Raw genomic sequence first — 24,922 nt, 5'->3', positions numbered from 1 at the left:
TGAGCAAGGCAGGGAAGATGCTTTCCAGACCAGGGGCCACACTTGGTCAGTGGCTGCTTTGGCTCCAGCTGATGGGTCTGCACTGGAGCCCTCCAGGGGGCACCTCAAGTACTATCAGGACCCTGGTGTGGGCTGGGCCTCCTGCATAGATGTGAGGCTAGGCACTTGGCTTTCTTCCTGGTTCTATGAGCCACTATTTTACTGTATGCTTAAAAGTTCCTCTTGGCTGGGCGTTGTGGCTGTAATCCTAGCACTTTGGGAAGTCGAGGTGGGAGGATTGCCTGAGTTTGAGATCAGCCTGGGCAACATGTAGAGACACTGTCTCTACCTTAAAAAAGAAAAAAAAAATTAGCCAGTTGTGGTGGCACACACCTCTGGTTCCAGCTACTTGGGAGGCTGAGAGGTAGGAGGATCACTTGAGCCTGGGAGGTGGAGGCTCCAGTAACCACTGCATTCCAGCCTGGGTGATGGAGCAAGACCCTGTTTCAACAACAACAAAAAATTCCTATCACTAAAATTACTAAAATATTTAACTAAAAAAGCTAGATTTTTGCAGAAAATTTGATTTACTCCTTGGTCTATGCATCTAATTCTAGATATCAGTATTTGTATACTCTCTGTAAATATTCTGATTTGAAGAATTTTCAAATATATATGGGTTTATTTTTTGAAACATGGCAAATATAGATTTTACATTTAGGAATATGTTAATGTGTTTTATATTTAAAGGAAGGACTTGAGCAGTGCTTTGTTGCCTTTTTTTTCCTGGTAGCTCTATGCACCATTTCTACTGAGATTTTAATAGAGAATCCATACCCTGCCAACTGATCCTGAGATTTTTGAATGAGTAAACTACAATTAAGGAGGTCATTTTCTTCTCATGTAAAGAAGGAAGAAACCACAAGAAGAGAGATATACCTTTTATTTAAAGAAAGGTGTGAAAAGCAAATTTATTAACAAATTTAACACTGCTTGCATCTAGAAGATAGGATTTGAAATTGTGTTGCTTTCTCAAGCTGATTAGATCAAAGTATATTAGAAAACAAAAACAAAATAAGGGGCCAGGTGAAGTGGCTGAACAAGGGGCCTGTAATCCCAGCACTTTGAGAGGCCGAGGCGGGTGGATCATGAGGTCAGGAGTTCAAGATCAGCCTGGCCAAGATGGTGAAACCCTGGCTCTACTAAAAATACAAAAAATTAGCTGAGTGGGGTGGTGGGTGCTTGTAATCCCAGCTACTCGGGAGGCTGAGGCAGAGAGTTGCTTGAATCCGGGAGGCGGAGGTTGCAGTGAGCTGAGATCGCGCCACTGCACTCTAGCCTGGGCAACAGAGCAAAACTCTGTCTCCAAAAAAAAAAAAAAAAAAAAAGCAAAACAAAACAAAAAACACATTTTCCAACAATTGTGAACCATGTTGACTACATACAGCTTTGGATTGCTGTGAATCTAGGTAAGGAACAGACAGTTAAAATGTAAATGAAGCCAAGCACAGTGGCTCATGCACGTAATCCCAACACTTTGGGAGGCCAAGGGGGACCGTGGATCCCTTGAGCCCAGGAATTCGACACCAGCCTGGATAATATGTTGAAACCCTGTCTCTACAAAAAATACAAAACTTAGCCTTGTGTGGGGGTGTGCACTTGTAGTGCCAGCTACTTTGGAGGCTGAGAGCTGGGAGGATCACTTGAGCCTGGGAAGTCGAGGCTGCAGTGAGCTGTGATCACACCACTGCACTGTAGCCTAGGTGACAGAGTGAGACCCTGTCTAGAAAAAAATTTGAAAGAGAAAAAGTAAAGGAGACATTCAGTATTTGGACCTGTAGAGAAGCATGGAAAAGCAAGAATAAAATACTTTTATTAGGTCCAATTTTTAACATGATCAAACAAGAATAAGAAAAATACCATAGAGTTAATTAAAACTAACCTGTAAGGCCCAGTGAAGAATGAGACAGACATGTGGAAACAAGATCTAATACCACTGAAAACAAGGAAATGCTTTGTTTCAGGGCTGGTTTACTGTGTTTCCATGGACTTGCAACTCATGAAGATATAGTGTGGCTTACTTTTGTGTAGTCTAGATAATATAACATAATTTCTTTTATTTTCTTCAATAACTTCCTTTTAACATTTATAATTTTCTGCATTTGAGAACCTTACTTGGGTTATAAAATTGGAATGTAACTGTTGATTTTAGTTCGATGCCTCTGTGAAATACATTCTGCTATCCACACAATATTTCTAATTTCCTGTTCCTTCAGCTTTACATATGCATAAAACACACCGTAGTGGAACTGTCTGTTGAATGCCAGCACATTCATTTGTACCTGAGGAAAGAAAAAAAGTAACATAGATCATCAACTTATTTGGAACATTATGGAATAATATTAAGCTACTGACTGGCTTGAACTTGTGCAGTGCTTATTTGTGTTTAAACAGGCAATCTCTAAACTGGGCCAAATAGAGGAGTATGGTGACAACTCAGAAAGTTCTAAAGAGAGAGTGTCACTCTGCAGATAAATGTAGACAACGGAAGTTATTAAAGTAAGTTTGTAGAATCACAAGAAAAGCTCCAAATTGAAATAGGAATGCTTTCACACTGTTAGTGGGAGTGTAAATTAGTTCAACCATTGTGGAAGATAGTGTGGTAATTCTTCAAGGATCTAGAACCAGAAATAACATTTGACCCAGCGATCCCATTACTGGGTATATACCTAAAGGATTATAAATCATTCTACTATAAAGACACCTGCACACATATGTTTATTGCAGCACTTTTCCCAATAGAAAAGACTTGGAACCAACCCAAATGCCCATCAGTGATAGACTGGATAAAGAAAATGTGGCACATATACACCATGGAATACTATGCAGCCATAAAAAAGGATGAGTTCATGTCCTTTGCAGGGACATGGATAAAGCTGGAGACCATCATTCTCAGCAAACTAACACAGGAACAGAAAAACCAAACACCACATGTTCTCACTCATAAGGGGGAGTTGAACAATGAAAACATATGAGCACAGGGAGGGGAACATCACACACTGGGGCCTGTCGGTGGGGGGCATAAGGGAGGGATAGCATTAGAAGAAATACCTAAAGTAGATGATGGGTCGAGGGGTGCAGCAACCCACCATGGCACATGTATACCTACATAACAAAACCTGCACATTCTGCACATGTATCTCAGAACTTAAAGTATAACACAATTTTTTTTAAAAAAAGAAACATTATCTCATATGATTAACCAAAATTTTACACTAAAATTTGTAGCATTTGTAATAATGTTCTTCAGCAAATTCCATGAGGAATTGAATGTACTTCCATTACTTCTCGCAGTTTTTAAGTAAACTCTTTTAGAAGGGTAAAAAAAAAAAAAAAAATAAGAAAAGCTACAAACTTTAGCAGCACTGCTAGCACAAAGATTCCTAGGTCTGTGTGTAACTTTGTAGTAATAATACACCACTGACTATCAAGCTATGAATGTGCTTAATCAATTGGCATGATCAGCTGTAAAAAGAAAACCCAAAGTAAGAAAATATATAAAATCCACAGTAAGAGAAAAATAAGCTAATAGTATTTCCACTTATATCATACCTCACGCTCGTAAAACACGTCCTCCAATGTCTTTCCCCCACTGCCACCTACAGCTTCAAGTAAAGGTTTGTATACCTTAAAAACAAAGACATTAATTTTAAAGACATTTTCATTTCTTATAAATGTATATAAATATATTTTTCCTAGCATTATAGAAATTGTGTACTTATTTAAAAAAAAATACCAGGAGGACTGAATGTTTTTTATAGGATTTTGGCCTCCCGAAGAAACAATAAAAAAATCCAAATAACAAGAGTGTGGATGAAATTCTAGCCTATTGGCTTGTTCAGGGCTACAAGGCAATTCAACTCTCAGTATACAGTGTTTGAGCTCATTTTCTCACTCAGGGTCTTAGGGCTAGCTAGGTACATTATAGAAGCTCAGTGAATGTTCATGATTTGATCAGTAAGGGTTCATGGTTGTTTGAGATGAAAATTGATAAAATTCACATGTAGTTTCCAGTGTGGAAGGCGTGGAATTTGGGAGAAATTCAAAATTTAATATTGTGCTAAAGAGTCTCACGCAATTACATATGAGATGTCACAAGGTTTACACATTTGCTGACTTTCATCTTTCCTGGAGTGCTTCAGAAATCTGGAGGAAAAGATGAGTGTCATTCTAGCCCTGGAAAAGTTACCTGGAGGTTATGTAAATGTGTGCAAGTCAGAGGGAATGGAAGCTGAGCCGAAGTGTACAACCTTAAGCTGAGGAGCTTCAGGCGCTCCAAGAGCAACTGGATGCTGGAGTGGGGGAAGGGCACAAGCAGCTGTTTCCTCTCCTGATTTCTGGCCACTCAGCAAGGTGAGTGGAAAAACTAATACATCCATATTGTTCCTTGCCGTCCACCTAGACGTTCTGTGGCTAACCTTGTTTCCCTAGTGGGTACCTGAAAGGGCTGCTGGGTCAGACTATTTTACATAACGTTGATATGAGCTCACATTTCCAGAACACTGAACCAGTCTCCTGGGGGAACTTGCTTTATCAAACACTTCAAAAGGAGTGCTCAGATGACCATTCCTTGGAGATTTAAACAAGTACTTGGTTGGCAGGAACTTTAAAAATTAGCAGCTTGGGCTAGAAACTTAACGTGTTTCTTAGGGAGAGATTGCTTCAGCAAGAAACACTGATTGCTACCTTACAAATATTATCACTTCTTTTGAGTATAAGCGGAAATTTGATGTGTGAGCTTCTAAAGCACATGGAAATGAATGAACACAAAGGACTTAGGGAAGCCAGTGTCATCACATACTCCGTAATGATCCGCTACGTTCTTCATCTGGTCAAAGTCTTCTGCTTGAGCCAACAGCCGCAACCCCTCAGGATAGAGTTTGCCGAAGGTTGGATAGAGGGTCTCTCGGTCTTCTTTGCTCAATTCAGTGCCAAAGGAGTTAAGAGTGATGATAAAAGCACGTCTGTCGGCCTCAAACTGAATTTGCAAGACAAAACCAGTAAAATCTAATAAACTGCTAAATGCTATAAACAGACTCTAAAGTGCACACATTCATTTCTGAAATGATTCGCTTTCCTTTCTGGATCTATGTCTAATTATACTCCAGACATGTGTTATTAGTGTTCCCTTAGTCTTTTCTTGTAATGGAGTAAGTCTGCTTGCCAGAGAAGGATCACACAGCAGCAATGATAACCTATGACTCCTGAAACCCCAGTAAGATTTATTTCCCGGGCACCTTGCGATGAATTCCTCATGTGTCTCTGTCACATTAGGCCACAAGCGTCACAAGTGTCTCTTCTATAAAAAGGAGAATACCTATTTCTTAGGGTTCATTCAGGGGCAGAACCAGGTAACATAAGTGGAAGTGCTTAGCGTGATGTTTGGAACAAAAAGTGCATGCCATACATGTTAATATCCCTTCCTAGTTGTCAATGTCAGCATAACTTTTTACATAATGAAATGTTGTGCTACCTACCATTTGTTTACACTTTTATGGCTTTGGTTTTCTTTGTTAGTGTCCTAGGTGAGGTATCAATAAATCTAAGACTGTAGCTAAGAACTATGTGGGTTAGGGCAAATCATCTTTCTCGCAAGAAGTTTTCTTCTTTGTAAGATGCTGGAGTGTGGCTACATGATCTTCCAGGTAGGTCAACACATACTCACGGCCTGTCTTCTCTGTGCTGAATACTACTAGGCACCTGGGCTCGCATCCCTTCATCATTCCTGTTTCATCTGACCACTGAAGTCTTTCTTGAAATTTCGTTTCTATTCCTTTGAGCTCCGTGTTTCTACAGTCTCTTGGTTCTCCTCCTACCAACTCTGGCCATTCCATCTCAGTCTCTCCTTTAGGGGCTCCTCTGCCTATTGTGGGGGCTTGCCATGGTTTCCTTGGGCTACGCAGCTCTTCTTTAGGTACTCCAAATGCCCAGTACTTACCACTTCATTTTGAAATCTGTGCCTGCGTTTCTCCCCACTACACTCTAAAATCTTTGAAGAACCATGTCTTTCTTGTTCATTGTTTTCTTCTTTTTTTTTTTTTTTTCCTTTGGAGATTGGGTCTCACTCTGTCATCCAGGCTGGAGAGCAGTGGTGGGGTCAGGACTCACTGCAGCCTCAACCTCCCACCTCAGCCTCCCAAGTGGCAGGGACTACAGGCACGTGACACCATGCCCGGGTAATTTTTCTTGTAGAGACGGGATTTCGCCATAATGCCCAGGCTGGTCTTGAACTCCTAGGCTCAAGAAAGCCTCTGTCCTGGGCCTTCTAAGGGTTAGGATTATAGGCATGAGCCACCACGCCCAGCCTTTTGTTCATTTTTGAATAGCCAGTGCCTGACACATAAGAAAGTCTTAAGTATTTACTGTATCCAACAGAGTGATGTGTGATCCTACTACTTTGAAATTCTCCAACATTCTCCATGATGTTGCTATTCAAAGCAATATTTTATGGCTCAGTAGATTTGACGTCACCTGGAAACTCATTAGAAGTGCAGAGTCTCAGGCCGCAGTCCAACCCTACTCAACCAGAATCTGCATTTTCATAGGATTCCCAGGCTATCTGTATGCACGTGAAAGCTGAAAAGAATTGCTGTATGCTATCCTCTAATCAGCTTTTGACTGGTTAACCTATAACAAAACCCAACTTGCAACAGATTTCACTGGAAATCTTATGTAAGAACAGGTGTTTTCTATCAGGAGAGTGAGAGTTAGTTCCATCTGACCCTGTTGATTGCTCTCATGGAGATTATGGGTGAGCTGAAAAGTAGGGAGTGGCTTTATTTGGAAGCAAGGGCAGCTGTCTCTGACTACTGAATATAACCAGTCCTGTCAGTAATTTTAGACCTTCTAGGGATAAGAGAAGAAATGGAAGAAGAAGATTTCGTGGCAATAAGAAAACTTAAAACAAAAATTAGGGCAACTAGAGCAACAATGGAGGTAATTGTCACAGATGTTCTTTAATGTGCTCTCTGATTCTAAAATGTCATGATCTTACAAAGAGAATTAGGGCAACGTAGGCAGCATTGCAGACGTGCAAACAGCAGAGTCCAGGCCAGAAGAGGAAGCTGCAGGAGATAAAGCAGGATGATTTGGAGGAATTGTCATGGCTCAATCATTGGGAAAGCAATTGGAGAAGTGGGAAGGACAGCTGGCTGGGGAGAGAATATGAATATAAGAAGAAAGGGCTTTGGCTGATACAGTAGGTTATCTGAGCCCTCCATCTTCTCGCTACCTCCTTGTCCTTGTAACCACTTCTTCCCTTAGCCTACCGTGCATGTGCTCTGTTCCATAACTCTGCATGCTGAAATCCTCCCTGCGCTCCTGTCCCATCAAATGTCATCTTTTTCATAACAAGCCCTTCCATTTCTTCTCTAATTGGATATGATTCCCTTTGAACCCTGATTACTTTCCATTTTCCTTTTATCGTAACTGACTATATATCTACCTTACTCTTCTAGTCTAGAGGCTCTTTTGGGTAAGTGTGTGTGTTATCCTATGGTGAAAACACCCATCATTTTAGAATTGGAAAAGGACTGTTCTTTGACCATCCCTAAGCAGAGTTTGACACGCATTTGATTAGAGGAGACTGAATGGGCTGGTGTTAGTGTGACTTAGTTCCTGTTTCTTGCAGAGAGTTGGCACGCTGTGTGGTATGGTATATGTTGGCAGTCCCATGACTTTCCTTTTACTTTTCCCTATAAAAACTTACTCATGTTAAAACTAGACCTTATTTTTTTTGTTATTTCAAGAGATAGCAATGAACTGTTTACTTGCTCAAAATCACTATCGGTTGCACATCATAAACTCAGACCGATGGGGTCACACATTCTCTCCAGTTCCTCATGGGAAGAAGGGCGCACCTGGCGGGAGGCAGTGGGCGGAGATGTCAGTGGCAATGGAAAAGAGTGAAGTGAACTGGAATGGAGCCCAGCCTTATCAGCACATGCACTGACCAGTAGAGATCAAACAAACATATTTTATGCTTGTTTTTCACTGCCCTATTAACCATAAGATTGAAGAGTAGGAGTAAAAGGCAAATATTATACTACAGTGCATTTGCCTTGAACATAAGTCAATTTCTTTTTTTTTTCATATGAAGTTATAATCTTGTAATTAGGTCAAATTTTCACATGTAAGCTGAGGTTAATGGTCTCTTCTACCATATTAAGTCTCTTGAAGTCTCTGGCCAAATGAGAGTAATTGAGAATATACATGGAACCTATAAACAGTAAGTGCTTTATAGTTACAAAAATAAAAGGGAGGTAATTACATGATCGAAAGTATTTACGTAAAGCTGACAAACACCCTTTGATCATATAATTATAAATGTTATAACCTCATGCCCTGTGTAGCTGATATTTCTATATAAATAAAAATTGTTCAATGGATTTTTATTTTTATTTCTTAGAGACAGGATCTCACTCCGTCACCCAGCCTGGAGTGAGGTGGCTTATGGCTCACTGTAACCTGGAATTTCTGGGCTGAGGCGATCTTCCCACCTCAGCCTCCTGAGTAGCCAGGACTATAGGTGTGTTCCACCATGCCCGGTTAATTTGTGTATTTTTCGTAGAGGTAGGATTTTGCTATGTTGCCCAGGCTGGTCTCAAACTCCTGGCTTCAAGCGATTCTTCTGCATAGGTCTCCCAAAGTGCTGGGATTACAGGCATAAACTACCATGCCTAGCTGGATTTTTTTTAATGCTGTTTGAAACAAACAAACAAACAAACACTAATCTCATCTGATATCATGAAGATTGGAAAAGTACAATGAGAACACTGGGCATATCGTAGTTTGATCACATCATCCCAGTGATAAGCATTTTTCTGATACTATCCTTTTTTTACATTACCAAGGATTACAAAGCCATAATTCTTACCTATTTCTTACCTATTCAAAGACATAATTCTTACCTTACCTATTTACCAATTTTTATAGTACACAGTATATGATCTTGCTTATGAATTAGCACTCACGTTTATATAAAAGAATTGTGAATGGTGAATTTAATGCAGAGGCACTATGGCAGAGTGGATAAGCACATAAGTACGTGAGCCAACTGCCTGCATTCCAATCCTGACTTACTAGCTGTGAGACGTCGGGTAAGTTATTAGCCTTCTCTGTGCCTCAGTTGCTCCTCCTGAAAAATAGATATGAGACTACCTATTCTGTGTGGTTTTGAAGTCTAAGTGAATTCATGTATATAAAGCACTCAAGATAGCATCTAGCATGTAGTAAGTGTTAGCTATTAATAGTGCTATTGTATACCTTTGATAAGGTTATGAGTCTTGATATAACTTTTATTTCACATATTTCATGGGTATAAAGTAAGCAAACCATTTCTAAACCACAAGAATTATGCTGAGTAGAAATTCTACTTTTGAGCCATAGATAATATGGATTCTTATAGTGTGGCTAGTAGTTGAATTTATGAAAAGAAAGGATAGGGCTTCATAGGGTCACCAGTTAATCATGTTGCATGATTAGCATGACTGAGAGAGATTATTTTTCATTCTGTCATTTACTATGCCTCAAAATGTTATTTATTTATTCGATATCCACTTTCTGTATAATATAGATAAGGACAAGAATATTTTTTGGAGATCTTTAGTGATAAGACTTTCACTTCACAACTATTTAGGCTTTATTTTAAGAATTTCGGGCTCGGACAACATGGAGAGACCTCGTCTTTTCTTTTCTTTTCTTTCCTTCCTTCCTTCCTTCCTTCCTTCCTTCCTTCCTTCCTTCCTTCCTTCTTTCCTTCTTTCCTTTCCTTTTCTTTTCTTTTCTTTCTTTCTTTCTTTCTTTCTTTCTTTCTTTCTTTCTTTCTTTCTTTCTTTCTTTCCTTCTTTCTTTCTCTCTTTCTTTCTTTCTGAGTCTCACTCTGTTGCCCAGCTGGAGAGCAGTGGCATGATCTCGGCTCACTGCAACCTCCACCTCCCAGGTTCAACCTTCACACCTCCTGTGCCTCAGCCTCGCAAGAAGCTGGGATTACAGACGTGCACCACCACATCCAGCTAATTTTTTTTTTTTGTATTGTTAGTAGAGACAGGGTTTCACCATGTTAGCCAGGCTGGTCTCGAACTCCCAACCTCAGGTGCTCACCCACCTTGGCTTCCCAAAGTGCTGGGATTATAGGTGTGAGCCACCACGCCCAGCCAAGACCTGGTCTTTTCAAACTTTTCAAAAAAATAAAACACTTAGCTGGGCATGGTGGCATGTGCATGTGGTTCCAGCTACTCAGGAGGCTGAGGTGCGAGGATCATTTGAGCCCAAGAGGTCGAGGCTGCAGTGAGCTATGATCATGCCACTGCACTCCTCCAGTTTGGGCAACAGAGTGAGACCCTGTCTCAAAAATCAAAACAAACAAACAAAATCTCAATAAGGAATAGCAAAATATCTTCAACTATAAAACTTTTTTGTTTCCTTTTTCTATATCAGAAGTCATCAACCAAGTAAAATTTTAATGATTAGATGTTTTGAGGGGAGCTAGTTTTATCATATGTGGTTTCAGAGCATTAGGTTGAAATATTTGCAAGTGAAGTAAATTTTTTTCTTTTTACCTGAAGGGTAATGCTTATTAGGCTTTTCTTGAAATCAGAATTCCACCCACCAGTGAAGTCACTGTACCAGATAATGTAATGATGAAAAATATTCTTTAGATAAAATTTGGTTTCACAGGGCAAAGTAAGGGCTTATAAAAGCCCAAAGTGATATTTTTTCTTTTTAAGTGAATTAGAAAATTATTTACTAGCAAGAGGAATGGAGGTAAAATACTCAGTGCAAATTATGTGCAGGATGCCCCACAAATCCTTCTGATCTCTGCCCTGAATCTCCCATGCATTTGCAGGTCGACATTCCTATGCAAGAGGACTCCTAAGCATAGATGAAATCTGTGGTCCTTAAGAGGAATTAAGTTATAACATCAACTAGAGAGGTAGATACCGATGGTGGTGTTTGACATGTAATTAAATGAGCTTACCAACTGTGAATCACATAACCAATGAGTCTTCCTGCCAAAAGCTGGAATGCTCATGGGTTGCTTGGGGCAGCCTTTATTTTAGGATTTGTAAGGCACAATGTCCCTGTGGATGAAGCTATAGTGGACTTTTGGTGCCAAGTTGTGGGGGTTCCCAGCTGCCCAGTGTTCCCTCACCGGAGGGAATTTGGGTGATTATGGAGTGTCTATAGTCCATCCATTTCTCATAGTGTCAGAGGCATTTGAACCAGAGCAACTCCATCTTGAATAGGGGCTGGGTAAAATAAGGCTGAGACCTACTGGGCTGCATTCCTAGATGGTTAGGCATTCTAAGTCACAGGATGAGATAGGAGGTTAGCACAAGATACAGGTCATAAACACTTTGCTGATAAAACAGGTTGCAGTAAAGAAGCTGGCTAAACCCCACCAAAACCAAGATGGCACTGAGAGTGACCATGGTTGTCCTCACTGCTACACTCCCACCAGCACCATGACAGTTTACAAATGCCATGGCAATGTCAGGAAGTTACCCTATGTGGTCTAAAAAGGGGAGACATGAATAATCCACCCCTTGTTCAGCATATAATCAAGAAATAACCATAAAAATAGGTAACCAGCAGCCCTTGGGGCTGCTCTGCCTATGGAGTAGCCATGCTTTTACTCCTTTACTTTCTTAATAAACTTGCTTTCACTTTACTCTATGGACCCAAATTCTTTCTTGTTGAGATCCAAGAACCCTTTCTTGGGGTCTGGATTGGGACCCTTTTCCAGTAACAACAGTATACTAAATTTGTTATTGTTTACAATCTATTTTTTACATACTACATTAAAATGAATCATAACCAAATCTGTGTAAACATTATTATTTTCTAATTCCAAGCTAACTTTTCCATGTAGAAAACTTCCATATTCCAACTTAAGAGTTGGAAAATACAACTCTTAACCAAATATATCAAATCATATGTATAATAAAATGTATTGCTTGTCTTACTTCTAGATTAAAAAAAATTCAAAGATAAGGCAATATAAGTAAGGTTAAAACAATAAAAATATGTAAGCACCTTATTTAGCATAACAAAATTCAAGGACTCTTTCTTACCTCAAGAATGGGACACATAACTTCTGCTGTGACATCACCATGATTCTTACAGAATTTATAGAATGCCTCAAGGTAAGACTTAAAAAGAAAAAAGATCATAAAGTGATATAATGAATATATATTCCTTTTGAAAATGTCTAGATCAGCTTTTCATGGTTTATTAAATGCTTTAATGGAATCTGAATTACATCTCCCATAGGAAGAAATTTTATAATAAATTTGGTAGAAGCTTTCACATTGCAGCATGTTGCACAGTCTAAAAAAGAATTCCAGAAAAGGACAAAACTGCATTTATCATAACTTATAATTACTTAACAAGCACTTTTTTTGCATGGTTTTGGATTATTTCATATGGTTAATTCTTGCTATTTTAACAAGAGTGCCAAGTTCTTTTCTGAGATCAGTGAATAATTTTAGATTTAGCCCTATGCTGACATTTAGTCTCTTGCAGAGGCACATTTGGGATGGCTTTGAGCATGGAGCTATATGGGAAAGGCTGTAGGGTCAGACTGCCTGAGTTTGGATCCCAACTCTAATATGTTTTAGCTAACTGACTTCTTCCAAAGAAACCTTGGCTCTCCAAGTCTCAGTTTTCTCCTCTGAGGAATGGAGATAGCATAAACATCATATTTTTGCCAGGTGGATTAGTGAGTTAAGGCCTATAAATTGCTTAGAACGGTGCCTTCTGTTAGTTATATCTCAAGGATGCCTCCTCTAGGCCCATAAGTCACTTTACCAAAAGGAACACTGCCTGCAATACAATGCTTTTGAAAGGACCACATGTTTGAACACAGCATGCCATATATGTTCAGTTACTGTGTGTGAGTGTCCAAAGAGGCTATGGTTATTTGACTAAAAATGGACAGATTTTGCTCAGCCTAAAGTATATACAGCTACTCAAATGGTGGCAGCACAGTCCAGACAGTCAGATTATGCAAAGTGGTACCTATGATGCAGTGTACACAAATTGTTCATTCTGGTATGCTGCACACTGTAGATTAAAATTGTGTGGGCAGATTAGCTGTGAGATTCAGGGATACTAACAGGATTGAGGACAGAGATGAACACTACATAGCAGAAGGTTTGCTATGTATGCTGGTTGCTTTAAATGGATTGATATTGTTCACCCCATTTCTTCACCTACCATCATCCAAACACCTTTTATGTTCCAGGTACCATGCAAGGAGCTAGGAATATGGAAGAATAGGGCATGTTATTTCCTTTCAAATATCTTGCTGGCTAGGGGAAGCTGACATGCATGCATTTAACTAGAGGACAGGCCAGAACTATAAAAGCTATATTCCAAATATGCACAGTTTCATAATTGCAGAAGTTGGTTAATGAGTAAAGTAAGTTTTAATAGAGAACTCTAGTCACAATACATTGTGTAATCAAGAAAAAGACAATATTTGGGAAAACCATTACCTTGTATAGTTTATTGCGTAGCAATTCAATATTCAGTTTATCTAGAGCATTTTCAGACATGCAGTCTTGGAAGAATGGAGCTGAAAGCAGAAATTGCCATACCAAAAAATGAATCTTAAGCAAGATTATAAACTGTAGAAAATGTATCCTGAACACACCACCCTCTGCTCACTCCTGACAAGAACACTGCAGAGTTGCAATCCATACACTCCACTAAATAGGGCTAATAGTAATGAGGGTGAAAGCAGTTATTACTTTTTAAGCATTTATCATGTGTAAGCCCTAAACCAGGGGTCCCCAACCCCCAGGCCACAGACCAACACCAGTCCGTGGCCTGTTAGTAACTGAGCCACACAGCTGAGGTGAACAGTGGGCCAGAGAGTGGCTTCAACTGTAATTACAACTGCTCCCCACTGCTTGCATTACCACCTGAGCTCCCCCTCCTGTCAGATCAACGGCAGCATTAGGTTCTCATAGGAGAGCAAACCCTATTACGAACTGTGCATCTGAGGGATCTAGGTTGCGTGCTACTTATGAGAGTCTAATGCCTGATGATCTGTCACTGTCTCCCATCACCCACAGATGGGACTGTCTAGTTGCAGGAAAACAAGCTCAGGGCTCTCACTGGTTTTACATTATGGTGAGTTGTATCATTATTTCATTATATATTACAGTGTAATAATTACAGAAATAATGTGCGCAATAAATGTAATGTGTTTGAATCATCCCGAAACCATCCCCTCTCTCCCGTCGTGGAAAAGTTGTCTTCCATGAAACCAGTCCCTGTTGCCCTAAAGGTTGGGGACTGCTGCCCTAAACCTCACTCACTACACTACACACTGAATATACTTTCATTTAATCTTCACAACACCTTGGAGCTATTCACTTAAGGCTTTTTCTTGAAGTCCCTCCTCCTTCACTATCTAATAATAATATTTATTATTTGCAACTTTAGTATGTGCCAAGCATTGAGTTGTACTTAAAAGTGTGTTTTATTTTTAAAACTCTGTTATAAAAACATACGATTATTTCCAAAATGAGGAAACTGGGGTGAATTGAATTGCTCCTAGTCACCTTGCTGGGACCGGGCAGAGCCTGGTTTCATGCTCATGGTTGTCTGATTGCAGTCTCAACCTCTCTCGATCAGCCTATGCTATCTCAGTATCGGGTGCTTAATGATGACACAAATATTTTTTTTTGCTTTTTAAAATATCTATCTTAAACAGCAACTATTTTGACAAACGATCAATAGTGAGTTGCTACTATCCAGATTTCCTGACAATATTAGATAATGATGCTTATACAATTATCTCTTTAGCATTTTGAACACAACTCTTGTTAGTGCCAAATTATAATGAAATTAACAATCATTTCATCATTGCTTCTGATGACTTGACAGATACTCTTGAGCATCTCAGAAAAATGACATTTTTAAACTTCCTGAAAGAAAATGCTTCCTATATGCAGCCTTATCTAGACAAAAATTTAAATGGAAGGACAAGAAACTAATTCTATAAAACCAAGCTAGAAAATTACATTTTTTTTGAAGAATGACAAGTTCTATTATTTATTTGCTATGACCTGGTATAAAGTGAAAGGTTTGAAGGTTGAGAGATGAGCTCCAGTTCCTTCTCTACTACAAATGGTTCACATGTGATCTGAGCAGGTTGCTTCATTTGTCCTGATCTGAAAAATGAGGGAGCTGAACTAGATAATTCCTTAATGTCTCTGCCACTTCCAGGAATCTGCATGGTATGCTACTGTATTCATGGAAAAAAAATTGTGAAATCAAAGTACATTTTCTTTTGGACCACAGGGAAGAAAAAAATAGTACATTTTCTAATGACTGTGATAACATACACAAGCAGCTACAAAATTACATAAGTGTTCCTACCTAATGGTGTTTCGATCAGAATGGCATTAAAGAGATCTGAAGGTGTCTCTGCAATGTTGACAGCTTCCATTTCTGTGAAACGGCCCAAGGGGTGGCACTTCCCCAGAATTTCTTTCACAGATTTTTTCTGCAATGCACCATTCATCAGCAGAATCACATTGTCTATCATATAACTGCACCTGGTTTAGAAGACAACTCAATCATTAGAGGACAGCTGCAAAAGGATAAGAAGCATCCCACAAGTAAAAAACACACACTGTTTAGGTATACACTGTTTCATTCAGAAAATACATGAGTCTCTTTTTATTTTAAACACTGGGGTTTAGGAGATGTGGAGAAAAATATATGACCTCTGAGACTGTCATAAATTGAAAAAGCATATTCAATATTCTTTTTTTTTTTTTTTTTTGAGACCAAGTCTCTCTCTGTCACCCTGACTGGAGTGCAGTGGCCCAATCTTGGCTTACTGCAACCTCCGCCTCCTGGGTTCAAGTGATTCTCCTGCCTCAGCTTCCTGAGTAGCTGGGATTACAAGCTCTCACCACCATACCCAGCTAATTTTTGTATTTTTAGTAGATACAGGGTTTCACCGTGTTGGCCAGGCTGGTCTCAAACTCTTAACATCAAGTGATCTGCCTGCCTTGGCCTCCCAAAATTCTGGAATTATAGGCATGAGCCACGGTGCCTGCACCTGGCCATGAAAAAGCATATTCAATATTCTAACAACTAACTAAATAAAACCTTGGCTGGTGGGAATATGCGGAAGAAGCCCCTCCACAGTCATTCTCAAATGTGATGGTGGGGGGTGAGGGTGTGAACTTGTTTGGTTTATCAGAATGGACAAAGGGCTTGAAAAGTTGAAAAACACAGACCTGGAGCATCTTACTCTACTTTAAAAACTGACTACTATATTTGAAACTGCAATGAAGCCTGTCACTGAGGATTCAAAATTTAATTCTAAAAAATACTGTGTAATTCTGTCCTCACATGAGATCACATTGTGAATTTTCTAGGCCACCTTCCTCACATCCCCGAGTTTATTAATTCATATTAATTCATATTTTAATGATTTTTATGTGATTACTTTATTTGGTATAAGTTCTGCTTGGGATACCCTGGGTGCATGTCCTGGTTCACTCATGTAGTCAGCACCTAAGATATTCCAAGCAATGAGGTTGAGAAGTAAATGAGACCTAGGGCCTTCCTTTACAGAGAATATAGCTTAAGTGAGGAAATGGACAAAGAATCATTTACAACAAATCACAATAGGGCATACATGCTATGCAAAATAAATTATAGGGTGGTGTGGAGAATCATAACTGGACACTAAACCAGTCCTGGAATTAGACTTTCTAGAGAAATGACAGTCAAGTAGAAACTTGAAGAATTAGTAGGAGCTGGCCAGCCAAAAGGGGATGGGAACTGTGGAAAAGCACGTTTCAAGGCAGAAGGGAGAACATTTGAAAAGCCCCAGAGATGGGAACACAAGGATACTCAGGGTGTTCCCTTTGCCTGGGAGGAGCACTGGAACTGGGGCTGGGGCTGAGCATGTTGGGTCCCGAAAGACAAGATGAGGAACTTGAATGTTAAGGGCAACGGATGATACTGACTGCCCTTACACTGAAGGGAATATTATGACCTATGTAAATGTTAAAACAGGAGAAAAGGTAAACAAACACCTATACAATGAGGTGCTTTACAAAAAGTTATCTTTTCAAACCATAGCTGCAACACTGTGAGGTATGTCGTATTATTATCTCCATTTTATAGACGAGAAACCAGAGGCCCAGAGAGGTGAAAATACAACCCATGATGACACACATAGCTGACAGGTAGGAGAGCTGAGACTCAGACTCAGGCAGTCTGCTTCTGAAATCTTCCTCTGAACCCTCACATTATGTGCTTTTAGTTGTTGGGGTGATGTGTAGGTTTCTGGGCTTGACAGTTAGGCTATAGAGCCATTTATTGAGATGAGAGCATTAGGGGAAGAGGAGGTTGCAGTGGGTGCAGATGTTTTAGATGGAATGAGTTCAAGGTAACCAGGAGGTAACCAAGAGGAGATGTCAAGTAAGCCTAAGAAGTGTGTGCCCTGAAGACAGCTGCCGATTCGAGACATTTGGGCGAGCGGGTCAGGAGGGGTTAGTTTAAAGGTGGAAGCCGAAGTCTTGGGAGTAAGTAGGATCACATCGTAGAGTGCATGTAGAGAGTTCTTTCTTGGGAACTCTGGGGAACCCCAGCTTTTAAGGACCTTGAAGGAAATTCAGAGGGACGACTAGATGGGGGAAGGAGAATCAGGGGAGATAATTTTAGGAAGTTCTAGAGAGTTCTAAGAAGTGATTGGAGAGTCAAAGTCCACATGTAAGTTGAGACCTGGAAGTAGGCATCTGTAGGGTACAGCAACTAAGGGGTCATCAGAGAATGCAATGAAAACGTCTTCAGTGGAGTGTGTCTGTGCAAGGGAAAGGGAGAAGAGGATGGCGGAAGACTGGCCATTGTGTGTCTGAAATTAACGGGACATGGAGGCTTAAAGAATGGAGTTCATGCTGCAAGCTGACCTTGAAGGAAGAGAAAACCAGATATATGGAGATACGGGGGCCAAGGACGCTTTCGATTTTTAGTTTTAATATGTGTCCTTTTAGGTTGGGAGGAAGAGAAGTAAAGATATTTAAGTGCTGAGGGGGAGGAGGCAGTTGACAAAGCGAGGTCACAGATCAGAAGGAGGAAGGGACAATGCAAACCTAGTCCTCGAGGTTTCACAGTGATGGGAAGCTTAGCCACCTTTGTGAGATACACTTGAAAAATGATACCTTTTTACTGGATGAAAATGTACTTGAACACTTAGAAACATTGTCACCAGAGTCTGGCTGCATGGGGGACAGACTTCCTGGGCAGGGAATTCATTTCTAGCTGGAAAAGGGGGTCTCCCTCATTGTGGAGCTTCTAGAGCTTACCCCCAAAAATTCTAACTAAAGAAGATTTTGAAGCAGGCAATTATCCCTTTATAAAAAGCACATGACTATAAAGTTTCTTCACCTCCTGAACAGCAGTACCAAATTTAGACATTATGGAATTTTAGAATCCTTTTTATCTCTTCAAAATGATATTAAAATGGAAGTGCTTATTTAACTGTCCCTTTATGGCTCAAAAGCAATTACCTCAGAGGGCAATTGCTAGTACTTAATAATGCTTAGCAGACTCCAGACATTTAATTGTTCCCCACAACCCCCCCCCTGCAATGTAAAAGCATCTGAGCTGCGAACATTCCTAATTAGCAGAGGACTATTAGAGCAACGTTGACGGGCGACCAGCGTCAATGGTGTGAGCAGGATGCAGCCTGCATATAACACCCAGACCTGCCTCTACAGTGTGTGCATGTGTGTGTATTCAGGATTTTTATTTTTACTTTTTTACTAATAGACAGGCTAAGCTCCATATTGCAATGAGCAAGGGCTTTATAGATGGGGTTCAATTTTATTTCAACTCTTACTGAGTGGCCTTGTTTCTAAAATGGAACAATAATACCAGTTCTTGCAGTGTTCCTCAGAAACATGGAGAACCCAGGGCTTGGCCCACAATGAGGGGCAGGGGTGTCTCTTTCCTGTCCCCTCTCTCATCTCCATCACACATAGGTACCAGGTATATAATTATCATTGGCTGTTGGGGTGACAGGGACATAATGTAACCAGAAGACAGTTTACTTTCTCCAGACTATAATCTTTGTAGATCTCCAGGGGGTCATGCATGCAGTGGTTGGGAAGCAAATAATTGCTGACATTGCCTGAGTAATTTTTGAACAAAAAGACACCAGGGTGTTTACCTAGTTCAAACCTCTGTTTTAAATAATTATCCTCATAAGTAGTGACAGAGCCACCCATTCAGTTAGGTTAATTTTTCTCCTACTCATGGTCTAGACAAATGTCCTTTGACACCTGTAAAAATCATAGTCACCTAAAACTGTGATGAGCAAATTACTTAATTTCAAAAATTTTAGGATATTAAAAAATCTTTAAATGCTAATTCTTTTTGAAGTTTTTACTATGTGGCAGTAATTATATGCACACTCTCACTCAAGCTTCACAACTCAATGCTGTAAGAACCATTATTAAGGAAAACTGAGGCTTAGCAGTACTAAATATCTTACCCAAGATCACAGTGCTGGCAAGCAGCAGAGTTGGGTCCCTAAAATCAAAGTGCTGGCTCCCTAGTAGGTTCAGATAAAAGAGCTCAAGCCAGATGATATTTTAACATTTCCATTTGATCTTAGAGCTATTCTTTCTCCTCCTGCTCCCTAGCTTATTTAAGGATCTCAAAGATAACTATAATATATTTTCTGTATGATAACTACCACATTCTGCTGCTATAACAGTTGCTAAGAGGTCAAATAATATAGAGCCATAATTTGGTAAGTTAGAGGAATTGCTCTTCTCTGAATAAAAATTTTAGTACTTCAGTGTCATTAGCAATAGCTGAGAAATGACTGTCATTCACTAAGCACTCTGGCATGAGATAGAAAAAGAGAAACACCTTCTAAGAAAAACACAGTTCAGTGAAGAAGCTCTCCAGGGTATTACCTCTTCATTGTCACACCCACCCTTTCCCACCCACCACCCCCAATGTCTAGAAAATGCGAATCGGTTCTCCCACTCTATAATTTTGCCATTTTCTGAATAATATATAACTGGCAGCAGATAATATGTGACATTTTGAGACTGGCTATTTTAACTCTGCTCAGTGTTCTTGAGATACATGTAATACATTCAAGCTGTTGCATGTAAACAGTTTGTTCCTTTTTATTGGTGAGTAGTATTCCATGGTATTGATATACCACAGTGTATTTAACCATTCACCTATTGATGGACATTTGTGGTTTTTTTCTAGTTTTTGGCTATTACGAATAACAACTGCTAAGAACATCTGTGTGCTGATTTTTATATTAAAATAAGTTTTATTATTCTTGGATAAATGCCCTGAAGTGCAGTTGCTGAGTGGCATAGTAAGAATATGTTTAGTTTTTTAAGAAACTGCAAGACTATTTTTCAGAGTAGCTGGCCTAATTTTAGTGCAGTTTTAAAAACTTTACTTCTTTTTAAGTGTCTTTTCCTTCCCTGTTTATAACTTATATTTCCTCTATGTGTATCGAGAACCACATCAGACAGAGTAATGATTTTTGCTTCAACTGTGAAATACAATTTAGAAAACTCAAGAGGAGAAAGAGTATATTGTATTTACCCATATTTTTCTCCTTTCTGTTGTCCTTTCTTTTTTCCTGTTGTTTCAAGATTACTCTTTTTATCATTTCCTTTGTGTTTTAAAAGCTTCGTTTAGCCATTCTTTTAGAGTAGGTCTGCTGGTGACAAAATCTCCTAGCTTTCCTTCATCTTAGAATGTCTTGATTTCCCCTTCATTCCTGAAGGATTTTCACTGAATACAAAATGCTATTTTTTTTTCTTGTCTTTAGTGCTTGAAAAATACTACACCGCTTGCTTCTGGCTCCATGAGGTGCCTAATGAGAAATCTGCTATGGTTCAAATTGCTTCTCTCTTATTGGTAAGGTGTCATTTCCCATAGCTTTCAAGATTTGTTTTGTCTTTTTTTCTTTCAGAAGTTTGATTATGACATGTCTTGGCCTGGATTTCATTGGATTTTTCCTGTTTGGGGTTTCACTTAGCTTCTTGAATCAGTCGGTGTGTGTCTTTTGCCAAATGGGGGGAATTTTCAGCCATTATTTCTTTGAATACTTTTTCAACCTTTCTTTTTTTCTCCTTTCCTTCTGGGATTTATTACTACTCTGTGTGTGGCCTCTATTGACACCAAGGCTAAAAAGAGGGCTCATTACTGCTGGGAGGTGGTCAAAGGCCCAGCTTCCCGCTCAGCCCTCTCTGACCCCACTTACAGCCAGGTAAGGGTAGACATCTGGGTCCCCATCGAGCATTTGCTGACAGGGGTGGGGTTGCAGTTTTTCCCATGGCACTTGGTTAGAGTAGAGCCATTATTATCTGAAGATTTTCTGCTTGTGGCCAGGCACGGTGAATCACGCCTGTAATCCCAGCACTTTGGGAGGCTGAGGTGGGCGGATCACAAGGTCAGGAGTTCAAGACCAGCTTGGCCAATATGGTGAAACCTCGTCTCTACTAAAAATACAAAAATTAGCAGGGTGTGGTGGTGGGCGCCTGTAGTCCTAGCTACTCGGGAGGCTGAGGCAGGAGAATAGCTTGAACCCAGGAGGCGGAGGTTGCAGTGAGCTGAGATTGCGCCACTGCACTCCAGCCTGGGCAACAGAGTGAGACTCCATCTCAAAAAAAAAAACAAAAAAAGACTTTCTGTTTGTGAAGCTGCCCCTTTCCTGGTCCTTTGGCTAGAGAGAACAGCCTTTCCTTGGGGGCGTTTTTGTATGTGCCCATTGGCTTTCTGGGCTGTAAGATTCTCTAGCATCCAGTTAGGAGTGTATGAGGCAACCCGAAGGAAAATCCGAGAAACTCAAAACCAGGTCATTCCCTGGGTCTCAAGTTTCTTAGCCAATCAGTCTTCTTCTCTCTATCTTTTAGTTATTAGTGTCCTCCAAGACGCCAATACTTCAACCACAATAAGATAGCATCTTACCCCATTTAGAATGGACAGTATTAAAAAGACAAACAATAAAATATGCTGGAGAGAGGATGTGGAAAAAAAGAGATTCTTATACACCATTGGTAGAAATTTCAATTAGTACAAGTACTGTGGAAAACAGTAGGAAGATACCTCAAAAAACTAAAAACAGAAACACCATACAATCCAGCAATGCCACTACTGGGTATCTATACTAAAGAAAATAAATCAGTATGTCAAAGGGATACCTGCACTCACATGTTTATTGCAGCACTATTCACGATAACAAAGATATGGAATTAACCTAAGCATCCATCAACAGATGAATGGGTAAAGAAAGTATGGTACAGATACACAATAGAATACTATTCTGCCATAAAAAGAATAATATGTCATTTGCAGCAACATGGATGGAATTGCAGGTCAATATGTTAAGTAAAATAAACCAGGCACAGAAAGCCAAATATCATATGCACTCACTCATATGTGGGAACTAAAAAAAGTTGATCTCATAAAGGTAATGAGTAGAATGACAGATAATAGAGGCTAGGAATGGTGGGTGGTAGGGAGGGGGAGAGGAGGAGAAGTAGATTAAGAGGTATAAATATACAGTTAGATAAAAGGTATAAGTTCTATAGTTAGACGTAAGAGCAGAGTGACTATAGTTAACAACAATGTATGACATATTACAAAATAGACTGATGGTTCCCAACACAGAATGACAAATACTCAAAGTCATAGACTCCTCAAATACCCTGACCTGATCATTACACATTCTATAACTGTAAAAAAAAATTGCATGGACCCCATAAATATGGAAAATGTTATGTATCAATTAAAAAAACAACACACTAACACTTCAAATGGTCCTGTGGTTTGTTTAGTGCCCTAAAGCTTTTTATACCTCAGGGCTATACATCATAGTATGGTGTAAAAGGATGGTGGAAAAAGAACAGTTGTGATAAGGAGGTGATAAGGGGAACCCAGCACAGTGTTCTGACTTCAAGTACTCTTAGGTAGTTTTAGTATATATACATATAGGCACTCAGGATCTGGAAAGTGGTCATCTTATAATCACTCCTGTCTCCATAACCCTTGGAAAGCATCCTGTAGACCTAGGGGGACATGTATAAAAGTGGAAAGTTTGCTGTCCTATAGAATGTTCAAAATTATTCACTAAGATAGGTTTTAATTTCTTTCTTTTTTAAATTTCAATTTTTGCATATGTTTTTAAATGGACATAAGGCTGGGTGCAGTGGCTCCCAGCTGTAATCCCAGCACTTTGGGAGGCTGAGGTGGGCAAATCACCTGAGGTCAGGAGTTCGAGACCAGCCTGGCCAACATGGTAAAACCCCATCTGTACTAAAAATACAAGAATTAACTGGGCGTGGTGACAGGTGCCTGTAATCCCAGCTACTTGGGAGGCTGAGGCAAGAGAATCACTTGAACCCGGGAGGCAGAAGTTGCAGTGAGCTGAGATTGCATCACTGCACTCCAGCCTGGGCAACAAAGTGAAACACCATCTCAAAAATAAATAAATAAAAATGGCTGGATGTGGTGGCTCACACCTGTAATCCCATCATTTTGGGAGGCTGAGGTGGGCAGATCTTGAGGTCAAGAGATCGAGACCATCCTGGTCAACATGGTGAAACCCTGTCTCTACTAAAAAATACAAAAATTAGCTGAGTGTGTTGGTGTGCGCCTGTAGTCCCAGCTACTGGGGAGGCTGAGGCAGGAGAATCGCTTGAAATCAGGAGGCAGAGGTTGCAGTGAGCCGAGATTGCACCACTAAACTCCAGCCTGGAGACAGAGTGAGACTTTGTTCCCCCCACCCCCCACACAAAATAAATAAATAAATATAAAATTGACATAATATATTAGAAAAATGCATATAATATATAATTAAATATGTTATATTATTTTGGGCTTGTGTGTTAATGATAGGTATATGATTAAAGGACGGTGATCACTGATCTAAGGGGACAGAAGGGACATTGGACACTATATGACAAAGAACCGCTGGCCACACTGTTATTTATCTCTAAGATAAAATCCAAAAGGGTCTCTGAGGTAGAGAAGGGGAGAGTTAAGATTTCTCATGTGCTTACGAGTACTGAGTCAGAGTGAGCAGAGACGGAGATAAACCCAGACCTTGAGAACAGAATTGAAAGGGGAAGAACTGGGGTGGGGGGTCGTTATGGCCAGCAGACATGCTCCGAGGCTTCCCCATAGGGCACATGGGGAAGAGGACAGAGGCAGGCAGCTGGGCATATTATTCTTCCTCTCAAGTAGCAGCAAGAAGGAGGGCTTCACTCTGGGGAGGGAGTGCTTCTCAGGGTGCGTCTGCCAGGATTTGCAATGGTATTTGATGAGTGTAAACACCCCTCCAGGACACCTTCCTCCTCCTTCCTGGAACTTGAATTCTGTGATAATTTGTCTTATGGTTGCCCTATCTCCCAGGCCTGTCGTTTTCTTTTTCTACTTAGCTCATTCTTTATTTTGTTTTTCCTGTCTGTCTCTTAAGCATTGCACACACTGAGATTAGAAAAACTCTGTTTTGTAAAATTATTTTTAACATAATTTAATTTTTAGAATAATTTTAGATTCACAGAAAAAATTGAGATGATGGTACAGAGAGTTTCCATATACCCCATACCCAGTTTCTTCTCATTAACATCTTAAAATAGTATGGCACATTTGTTATAATTAATGAATCGATATTAACATATTGTTATTAATTAAAGTCCATACTGTGTTATTTCCTTGGTTCTTAAGGGATAGAAAGGAGATTTTTGCAAGGAAGAAGGAGAAAGAGTGAAAATGGTAAAAAAGAGCACAAAGAATTGTCACAAAGTGAATGGGACAAGGCAACAACAGTAAATGCCATGGTGAATTAGGAAACAGC

At 39.9% G+C, this 24,922-nt stretch overlaps 1 protein-coding gene across 1 annotated transcript in view; it reads right to left on the bottom strand.

Annotated features, from left to right (window-relative positions):
- Positions 1 to 907: 907 nt before the first annotated feature.
- The window catches only part of ATP6V0D2 (ATPase H+ transporting V0 subunit d2), a 55,411-nt gene continuing 31,396 nt past the window's right edge, over positions 908 to 24,922 (bottom strand). The window contains exons 3-8 of the mRNA XM_008974635.5: positions 15,433 to 15,611; positions 13,539 to 13,618; positions 12,114 to 12,191; positions 4,841 to 5,017; positions 3,592 to 3,666; positions 908 to 2,321 (exon numbers count right to left, since the gene is read on the bottom strand). Of these exons, the coding sequence (XP_008972883.2) occupies positions 2,160 to 2,321; positions 3,592 to 3,666; positions 4,841 to 5,017; positions 12,114 to 12,191; positions 13,539 to 13,618; positions 15,433 to 15,611 (751 nt within the window). The 3' untranslated portion in view covers positions 908 to 2,159. The remainder of the gene's footprint in view (positions 2,322 to 3,591; positions 3,667 to 4,840; positions 5,018 to 12,113; positions 12,192 to 13,538; positions 13,619 to 15,432; positions 15,612 to 24,922) is intronic.

The sequence above is a fragment of the Pan paniscus genome, chromosome 7 (assembly GCF_029289425.2).
Source record: "Pan paniscus chromosome 7, NHGRI_mPanPan1-v2.0_pri, whole genome shotgun sequence".
Taxonomy (NCBI): Eukaryota; Metazoa; Chordata; class Mammalia; order Primates; family Hominidae; genus Pan; species Pan paniscus.
The sequence above is the reverse complement of the archived record's forward strand: the minus strand, read 5'-3'. Positions and strand labels throughout refer to the sequence as shown.